Here is a 10,936-nt window from a genome sequence, read left to right as displayed (position 1 = left end):
CTTTTACTGAACAGTCAATGAACACAACTCCATCACCAACTTTTCTCAGATCGCCAGTAGCGATTCCAAAGCTCCATATCAACCTCCTAATGCTAAAACAAACCTAGACATTCAATATTTAGCTTCTAAATCATTTGGAGCAATACTGTGACGGTCAAGGGTGGGTTATAGTAGTTAAGGATCGTTGGTCTTACAATAGAAGTATAATGGTGAGATGAAAAGAATGATAGTAAAGACGAAGATGTGAGAGAGACTGTTTGAATGAGGTGGTTTTTGTATTCATTATGTGAGTGTCGTCGATGTTGAGTGGTGATATATTAACAGTGCTTTTTAATGTGGAGGGAATCTTGTTACGGTGGTGATTCATTTGGGTCGACGATGATGGATGATAATTGAGAAAAACGAAATATGCACAAATTATCAAAATTCAGGGGTAAATCTGGAGCACTTCACAAAGTTCAAGGGCAAATTTGAGTCCTTTATCTTATAAAGAAAGTCACATATTTGTTGCAGTAAATACATATTTTATCAACTACTAGTGAATTTATCCGCGCTTCGCGGGGATCAGATTTTAAATACTAAAATTCTTAAAAGAAAAAGAATTTTAGTTTTCGAAGTAAAATATTTAACGTTTTAACCAATTATATTATTAACACTTGATTTATATGTTTTTCTATGATTTTCCATAACTTAAGCGTTTTTTAGTCATTTATAACTACTTGTATAGTCTACGTAAAAGTGAAACAATTTTTTTTTCTTAAAGTAAAGTAAAGAAACAAAAGAATTTCAAGAAAAATCGATCAGTTTTTGTGCGTGTATTCAAACTTTAAAATACATTTATTTCTTTGTCATTTGCTATATGTATATAAGTATCTAAAGAAATGAATCTCTTATGTAACTTTAATCTTATTTTTTCCTTTTCTTTTCCTCTTTTTATCTTTAACTTTTTCATTTTTTCTTTCCTCATTTTATTTTAAAAATATCAAAATTTTATTTTTCTTCCTGCTTTATCATTTCAATAAAAAAAAAATAAGTGACCAAAAGACAATATTCTCCAACGTCAACATAAACTAAAAAAGAAGATATTAAGGAATTAGTGCATAAAAATATATTGTAAAATTTGAAGAATCATAGAATTATTACACAATATTTATTCAATTTAATTAGAGAATATGAAAATAACTGTTATAGATAGGACTTAGGAAAAGAATAAACAATTTAATTGATGAGCATATCATTAGGAATACGAAAAGAACGCAGCAAAATATTAGAAACTATTTTAATAAATTTTCTTTTGTGATCATTAGATATTTAATTTAACAAAATTTCTTAAAATCCTAATATACCATTGGAAGGTCTTCTTCACGATGGTAGCCCCTTCCGTCCTTTTCAATTTTCGATCTACCATATACTTTTGGTCCTTCGAGTTACTTTACATATAGTGATTTATGTTTGGTTGATGCTTTTTTTTTTTTTTTTTAGTGCAACAATGAAGCTAAATTATTATAAATTTCAGTTTCACAAAACTTCAAAAATTACACTGTGTCAATTTTTGAATCGATCTAATCATATTTCCGGACATAAATATGTATTTAGAGAGTATATAATTACCTTAGAAGAAAGCATCCAACATTGAGGTAGATATCACCAAGCGTAATAGATGCCTCGATGTAGATGGCAAAGTACAAATTACTAAAATTTAGCAAGTACTGATTAAGATCAATTATGAGGTTCAAAAATGTCAAGTTTTCAACAAAAACATTGCATGCCTTTCACTTTAATAAAATAGATCCTTTTGAATATGATGGGAAAATGACACATACAAGTAAGTTTAATCAAGATAGTATATCCAATAGCACATGAATCTCACAAGTGTAATAGTGATTATGTAAAATTAATAACAAATTAAAATACAGTAACTATGCAAAATAATCTTACCACAATATAATGCAAAATAATTAAGAATCGAATAATCTATTTAAACAACTAAATATACTTCACCATATATAATATCTATATAGAGAGAGAGAACAAACCAAAAAAAATTACTATTAACTTTGAACTTCTAGGCATAAGCTGCAAATCACAAAGCTGAAGCATCACAATGAGACATGAATGGAAAAATTGAGGAACAACTAATATGAAAAGAAGATAAATAGTATAAACATTACTATGTATTAATTGCTCAATTTAATTGGAGATTAAATGGGTGGTGAATGTTGACCCATGATGGGGAAGAATGAGCAAAACGGATAAATGAAAAGACCTATACATGAATATGTATTAAATGCTCAATTAAATTAAAAAATAAAAATGATTGCTGCTTTTTAATATAAGCTAAACTAATAGGATGAATGAAGAAAAAATTGCAAAAAAAAAAAAAAAAAAAATAGAAAAAAGATAAATGATTTTGTAGGTTATAGAGAGGTGTCACATCATCTTATCTATGCCTAATTTTATATTATATATAGATATAAATTAACATGATATATCTAGTTAGGGGTGTTAGATGGGTGGGTTAGGTTGAAATTGGACAAGTCAAAATGGACTGAGTTGATAAAATGGATTGGGTTAAGATTAACCCAAAAGTTATTGACAAACTTACTCAAATGACTACCTTATTGTAGCTTCCTACCATTTATAGCTATCCTTTTAAATATTACTATTTGTACCTACATTTTGGCAAAATAGTGTATGTTTTCGCGTGTATTTGTTGTCAACAAATACATGAGAACATGATTACAACAACAACAACAACCCAGTGAAATCCCACATCGTGGGGTCTGGGGAGGGTAGAGTGTACGCAGACTTGACTCCTACCAAGGTAGGACGACTGTTTCCGAAAGAACATGATTAAAAAAAAAAAAAGGATCCTTGATTTTAGCCTTTAACGGTGTAGCTTGATTTTTTGATGTATTTTAGTGATTCTATTTTTGCTTTGATGTATTTCAGCGATTTTTTTGTTTTTTGCTATAATGTATTTTCGTGTCCCTTTTTTTTTTTTTTAATGTATTTCAGTGATTTTTTTTTTTGATGTATTTTACTGATATTTTTTTGATGTATTTCAGTGGCTTTTTTTTTATGTATTTCAAATACATTGTGTACATTCCAACTACATATGAAGCCAAATATATTCAAATTTTCGTGTATTTGAATGGATTTCAACAAATACATTGAGATACAAGAGAAAAAAATTCAAATGCATGAAAAATACATTAAAAAACAGCGTGTTTGGCTATTAACAAAATACACTAAAAAATACGAAGACAAATACATTCAAACATAGTGTATTTGTGAGATGTAGATTTTTGAATGTATTTGTATTTGGCTTTTAACAAATACACACGGCCAAATCTGAAAAACTACCACCGCCAAAAACCCTAATCTCTCCACCACCACCAAATCCTAATCTGAGACACCACCACCACCAAAAAACCCCCAATCTTTCCACCACCAATAAAACCCTAATCTCTCCACCTCTACGTCATCTTTTCCGCCATTATCTCAAAACCAGTGTCATTACTACCACCACCAACAATACACACGCCCAAATCTGTGTCATCGCCTCATCGAATAGAGTGAAAAGAGAGAGAGAGAGAGAGGGGTGAGCACCGAGAGGCGCGGCCATGGTGTCATGATTGAGAGAAGGGAAGAGAGATTTTTTTGGGTTTTGAGAAATAAAAAATCTGAAATGGGTAGTGATTGTGAAAAAAGAAAGATATATGTATTTGGGTATGTATTTTTTATATAGCTACCATTTGTAATCTAGAAAAGTTAATTAGCTACTAAATATAATTAAATAAAAGGGTAGTTAATATTAATAATTAGGTCTTAAAAAAGCTACAATGAGTAAAAATTCCAAAGTTATTAGGGTTATTTGGGCTTGAATGGGCTTGGTTATGACCCGCCCAACTTGACCCAATTTGTTTTGAAGAGTCTATTGTTTAGGAAAACATTTTTCGTGGAAATATTTTCGAGGAAAACATTTTTCGTGGTAAATATTTAAAACAAAAACATTTTTCGTAGAAAATAATTTTTCTTCATATCAAACACACCCCAAATTTATAAGATACATAATACAAAAAAAAAATTAATACATAGAAAAAAATAAAGTAATCCCAAGTAATAAACCCAAATTAAAGTGAATTAAAAATGAGCTAATATTAGGTTAAATTGAAGATCAATTTAAAATGAGTTATGCTGGATTAGACTAAAATCAGGGCAATAAAAAATTATTTTGAGTCAACCCATAAAAATTTGGACGGATTGAGCTGACCATCAACTTTTGGGTCATATTTGACGCCCATATATCCGATCAATTTCTCAAAGTTGGCGTATTTAGACTTTTTCCCCTCCTAAATTGAGAGAGAAATGAATTTTTAGCCTTTTACAAACTTTTTTTTAGTTTTATGACATTTTTACAAGAAATCTTCATTTTTTACACATATGAGATCTGAAAATAACACATAATAGATCTGGAAAAGACATTTTTTCTATTCAAATTGTAAAAGGTTAAGAAATTTTATTTCCTCCTAATAATTGATGTGACATACAAAGTTAATACTCCTTCTGTCCCAAAAAGATTGTTTTACTTTCCTTATTAATTTGTCTAAAAAAGATTGATACATTTTTATATTTAAAATTTAATTTTATGAGATGATTTACAACCACATAGATAATTAAAATTTATTTTGAATCACATATTTTAAAAATTTTGCGTTATTTATTAAATTTTATGTCAAATCAAATTAAGACAATTAAGTAATATATGATGTAACGAGCTTCGAAAGTAGAAACGGTAGGTTGCCTCGTTGAGAGGACAAACACAGCAAAAGTTGCCATAAAAGTGCTTGAATTGAATCTCCATTTGAATATGAATATTCTCTTTCACGCACATAAAAAGCCATTGCGAAATTCCCAAGTTGACTTGCCGCCACGATGCATCTGCTTTGCTTTAGAAAACTCAGATGTTTTTTTTTTTTTTTCCTTTTTTATTTGTTGTCACAGTACTCTGCAATTACTAGAAACACGAATTTTGAGTTTGCTCATTGGTCGATAGTGCATCAATCAATATTCTGATGAGAAAGAAAAAAAATAAAAGATTCCCAACTCCATTGTAAGCATATGCGTATCATTCATAGTTATCTTCATTGGTGATTATATATATTCTTAAAAATCCAAAAGGCGAAAAAGAAAACAAAAATAATAATAAAAAAAATAGATCACTGCGTTTACCACTAGTGCTGCCCTCTTTGTCTCTTTTAATTAAAAAACAATTCCTCTTTGTTCTTTCATCACATCAGAGACCCAAAAGTAAATTATTAGATCAGCTGTTTAATTTAATCCAAATAAGGTGAAATTGATTTGAAAGAAGTGAGTAATCATTAATCGATTCTAGTTATGAAATTCGGGAAAGAGTTTACAACGCATTTAGAGGAAACCCTACCTCAATGGAGGGACAAGTATTTGTGTTACAAGCCCTTAAAGAAGCTTCTCAAGCACCTTCCTTCTACCGGCGGCGGTGATAATGTCCCTCCGCCACCGCCACCGCCACCGCCGCACTTGCAGGAATGGTTCGTTAGAATTCTGAATGAGGAACTCGAGAAATTCAACGATTTCTATATAGATAAAGAGGAGGACTTCATTATTCGCCTCCAGGTTTCTGTTCTTCTTCGTTACTGTATACATGCAAGTATCTTATTAGTATGTCAATCAATTAACTGCGTCTTAATAATTGGGGCCGGCTATATGAATCCCAATTTGTTAGAATTTCTTCTCAAAATTTTATTGATGCATATTCAATTTTACGACATTAATCCTGTTAATTGCGCGGTGATTAGGTGTGATGTTCACTGTTTACTCAAAGGATCTTTTTTTTTTTTTCCTTTTTACTGCTGATCATCCCAAACTTAGAATTTAATTAATTGTGCTTTAGTTTAAACTTTTGACGGATCATGAAAAGTGAAGGATGTTAGGTGTGAAGCAGGGGTTTACTTGTACTGCTTGTTACGATGGAGTTTTAGAGTATGATAAATTGGATGGCGACACCCTTTTTCCTTTTTAATTAATTGTGGTGTCCGGGGCGCCTCGACTAATTTCATGGGTACCTGCTACTTCGCACCAATAGAAGTACCGGATAACTCTGTCCGGGGCTTGAATGGATGGAAGAAATCACTTGGTTGGAGAGATTTATCACATAAAAGATTGAATGCAGCATGGGCTGGAATTGTGCCAACGTATAAAGCGGTCAACTGCAATTATAGAAATTGATGACAATATTTGAGATCATGAGGAACTTGAGAGGGGTGGCAAGAACTTAATAGTCCGGTCCCTACCATAGATAGGAGATAGATATATGCAGAAACTAATAAATTAAGTGGGGTAGGGAAAAGGTATCATAGGAGCTACTTTGAGAATATTCTTAGTTAAGCTGAAGCATAAGAGTATATTGATGGTATATTCCACCTAAGTGCCTTTCCAATCTGTTTAGCTGTTTTAATGAAATGGCTACATGTCTTAAATTATACTCCTCCTGTCTTAATCAACACGACCTATCTTTCTTTTTATATATTATAATAGTGGTGTCCGAGAGAATGCGTATTTTTAGCGCACCTCGATTCCTCCGGGTCCCTGCAACCTCCCACCCAAGAGGTATGGGTAACTCTATGCAGATGGGAAGGAATCATCGATATTTTCTTTCTTATCTCTACCGAGCCAATTTGCGCACCAAATCTTATAACGATGGTGTCTGAGCCAATTTGCGCACACCTTGATTCCATCGTTATCTTCCATCAACATAGGTCTGGGTAACTCTAAATGCCAATACTTAGGTAGACGGGAAGAAATCACTTTTTTTTTTTTTTTTTCATCTCTATTTGGATTTGAAGGGTTGTCTCCAAGGTTTTCACCCACTTCTTTGATTACTTGGCCAACCCTTGGGAGCTTAATCAGCAGAACAGCCTACCTTGGTTTATGTAGTTAAATAGTGTACAATCAGCCAGTCAATCCAACGATGAACAACTACGCCTTTATCTCAGATCTGGTGTATGAATCCTTTTATGCCATTCTACTCTATTCAGCTCCATTTTATTGTAATGCTTAAAACAACATGTTTGAACAAATTGTTATATTGATGTTGGCCAAAGAGTGTTTGAAATAGTTTCTTGGCATTTGATAATGTGGAAGGATTAGCAGTAAGATGTACATTAAGTTTGCCTTCAGCATCTACAGATGAAATTTTAATGAAATGCCACCTTACCAGATAAAAAAAGAAAAAGCATTGCGCATTAAGTTTGCAGTAGTATAACGTAGTAATAGTTTATGCTAATTGTAGATTTGGGGACAGCTTTCATTTACTAAGACATATCACCATTATTTTGGTCAAAGGAAAACAATGAATGAAACAAAGTAGGTCCCTTCATTGACACAGCTTTAGCATCAATTACCACTGGAAGTCTGGAAGTATGAACTTGCATGACCAGATTCTTCAGAAAATGACTATAGTCCCAAATGTTAAGTGTTATTGAGCACCAAAGACAGAAATTTGTAAGAGCGAACTGGTGCATTACCGACTTATTTGATGAAGACACTCATGTGGGTCCCCCATCCCCCACCACTACCCCCCTCCCAAAAAAAAAGAAAAAAGAAAAAAGGACTTGGAAGGAGGAACTTTCATGTGTTGCAGATGGGTACAACATGGCATCCCTAACTTAGATTGCCTAAGAAAGTTCCTCCAAATTTGATGGTGCTGCCAGTTAGTTTCATCATTGTTGTATGATTACTGCCCAGCTAGGCAATGGGTTGGCGGTTTATTTCTCTTGTCACGCAACTGTCGGTTCATTGTGCTATTATCAACTGCAAGTTTTGTTAATAAGCATGTGTCTCGTGTGGGCACAAGTAATGGGTTAAATAAGATAGACGCCTACATATTGAATTTATAGCTTGAACTTGCATATGAATTCAATCACAACGGTTTGGCGCTGTCCATATTGTTGCTTCTCTGGGTGTTGCTAATGCATAATTAAGAGATGAAATTTAAACCCTTGCTTTCATATAGGTGAAGTTCAGTATACTTGAAACAATTGACGCATGAACATACTAGCAACTCTAAAAATCACCATGGTTAATTAGTAGCTGAGTCGATCAATGGTTTGATGGCATAAGTTTATGCTCTATTTGTTTACATTTGTCAGTGGCTTGTCACTGTCAGTTTTAAACACATAGTAGGAGTTAGCTCTGAGTCATGCTAACAGTCGATGCTAGTGGCACATGCAGTCTAGCAGATTTTTTTTTTTGATACACTACTAACTAGTTGGTCCTTGGCTACTTGTACTGGTAATTTAAATGCACAAGTTTGCTGACATACATTAAAGTTGAGCAGAAATTGTTGAGTTAAAAGCTGCATCTATCAACTTTTTTAACAAGGTAAATACTTTCGTCATAATGGGAAAAGCTGCATCTATCAACTTTTATGCTTCTTATATAACTGTTGTAGGATGACAGTTAAACATGTAAATTTGAGTTAAAAGCTGCATATATCCACTTGTATGGTTTGTATAAAACTATTGTAGGGTGACAGATAAACATGCAAAATTTAAATTGAAGCACTTGTCCTAGAGATAAAAAGCACTCAAGTTGAAAGTATGTGCTGTTTGCGAGACATTTATGACTTGTAGCTGTCTCTCATCATTTGCATGAACATCAATTAATCAGAATGAATCTTTTACTAATTGAAAATATAGAGAACTTCAAATACTCTTTATTTTTTTTTTATTCTGCATAATGCTGACATGATATGAATTTAAATGGAGAATCACGTCAGTGAGGATTTATACAGCCGACTCCAACTTGTTTGGGACCGAGTTATAGTTGTTTTATCACATTTCTCGTTTTCAGCCTCCTTTAGCTAATGACTGTCAGTCTCTTACTTTTCCCCTTAATTTGATTAAATTGTGTCTAGTCTGCATAATGCTAGCTTTATAAAAGTTGTTAAATTTTCATGAATGATGAACATTTTATCTGAATCATGCACAGGCTGAGGCTATCTTTGGTCTCGACAGCGACATTTGCTGGGATATCATAATTAGCTTTTGTTTCTTTTTCATTGCACTAATCAAAATTGGATGAATTTTGGAAGGGAGGAAGTTGCACTTTCCTAGTTACACTAATCTGTTTGACGCCTTGGATGGAAGATTGATATCTACCTTAGTCTTGTAGTAGGATCATTTGGTGGTGAAATGAGTTATGCAATGCATGATATTTAGAAGTTCATTCCCTTTGGATTTGTTATTATGTTGTTGAGGATGACATTTGCTTGTGGTGTCCTTGAAAAAAGTTGTGTTGGTAGATGGGGGATAAGGAAAAGTATTTTGGTTTGAATTTGTTAAGGGAAATTCTTGCATTTGGACTTGGAATCAATCTCTCTAATGGAGTCCCAAAAAGGGATGAAAAATAGGATGTTCTTATTTCTCTCTCTTTTTCTTGGTTGTGGAGAGGTAGGGATCGGGAAGGATGGGTTCAAGAAAATATGCCTATGAGTAAGCATGTAAAAATTCAAAAGTGGGAAAATGAATAAACATTAAAATATGCGGCTATCAATCATAATTGTGTTGGTATGTGAATTGACCCTATTTCATCTACTTTACCAGGAATTGAAGGAACGAATTGAAAGACTGAAGGAGAAGAGTGGCAGAGAGGGAGTTTTCACAAAAGATAGTGAATTTAGTGATGAAATGATGGGAATACGTAAAGACTTCGTTGCCATACACGGGGAGATGGTTCTTCTGAAAAATTACAGCTCTCTAAATTTTGCAGGTACTGCAGCATTTACACTCTATTTTAAGCATATAATTATTACTTACCATTGCTCAAGCATTTGTGTTTCAAGTGTTGTACTGCTCTTGTTTCAACTGTTTAAATTTTATGCAAGGTAGGTCCCATCAGCTTTCTAAAACAAATTGTTTTGTTCCCTTAGGTCTTGTTAAGATTTTGAAGAAGTTTGATAAGCGAACTGGGAGATTGTTGCGTCTTCCTTTCACACAACTTGCTCTTGATCAGCCCTTCTTTATAACGGAGCCTCTAAATAGATTAGTCCGTCAGTGTGAGGAAAATCTCGAGCTCCTATTTCCTTTGGAAGCAGAAGTTGTTGAATCAGATGCTACTGCAGAAGAGCCGACGAGAGGAACTGCTTCTTATGCTTCAAATGTCTCTCCGGCATTGCCACTTGGGGAAGAAAATGTGGATATATATCGAAGTACACTTGCGGCAATCAAAGCTATTCAGGGACTGAAGAAGGCAAGCTCCACGTATAATCCATTATCATTTTCATACATCTTTGGTAGCCAAGATAACGATAGCACAGGCGCTATAACTGCAGAAAACTCTGATTCAGACCCGTTGGTTGGCTCTCAGATTGATAAAGAGACAGATCAAGAGGATTCCCATTCACTGTAATAGAATTCACCTTTCTAGTTTTTCTTATTGATCTTTGCTCAGTGGTTTGTTGTTGACTGACGGAGATAAAATGGTTTGCTTCTTCATTGTATACTACTGTTCTGGAATAAATCGCTCGCTCCATCTATAAGTTTTAGCACTAACGCGACTTTACTAGTTCTTGGATTACAAAAGCTTGTTGATTATTTAGAATTCCCATTTGTTTGAGACTTTTATAGGTCAAAACATTTTAAGATATACAAACTGCGGAAGATGTGAAGTTAATGGTGTGCTATGTCTCCTATTTGTTAATAGGACTCTGTGTCGTAAGTTTTGCTCAGTAGTTGTGAAGTTAATGGCGTGTTATGTCTCCTATTTGGCGTGTAATTTTTGCCTGTCTTTACGAATGTGTATTCTTTTCCTTGGCAATGCGATTGTCGTGGTCCCTTATGGTTGATTGGAGTCATATCCTAAAGAAGTTATCAGTCATTTTCATCTAAGATTT

General features: G+C 33.4%; 1 protein-coding gene across 1 annotated transcript; it reads left to right on the top strand.

Annotated features, from left to right (window-relative positions):
- The first annotated feature begins 4,962 nt into the window (after positions 1-4,962).
- LOC132621605 (SPX domain-containing protein 4-like) lies at positions 4,963-10,661 on the top strand. The gene is made up of 3 exons (XM_060335935.1): positions 4,963-5,658; positions 9,648-9,813; positions 9,974-10,661. Exons 1-3 carry the CDS (start codon positions 5,401-5,403, stop codon positions 10,450-10,452), a joined length of 903 nt encoding a protein of 300 aa, XP_060191918.1. The 5' UTR covers positions 4,963-5,400; the 3' UTR covers positions 10,453-10,661.
- The last annotated feature ends 275 nt before the right edge of the window (positions 10,662-10,936 follow it).

Source organism: Lycium barbarum, chromosome 12 (genome assembly GCF_019175385.1).
Source record: "Lycium barbarum isolate Lr01 chromosome 12, ASM1917538v2, whole genome shotgun sequence".
In the NCBI taxonomy this organism is placed as follows: Eukaryota; Viridiplantae; Streptophyta; class Magnoliopsida; order Solanales; family Solanaceae; genus Lycium; species Lycium barbarum.
Note: the sequence above shows the minus strand (reverse complement) of the source record. Positions and strands in the feature narration are given on the sequence as shown.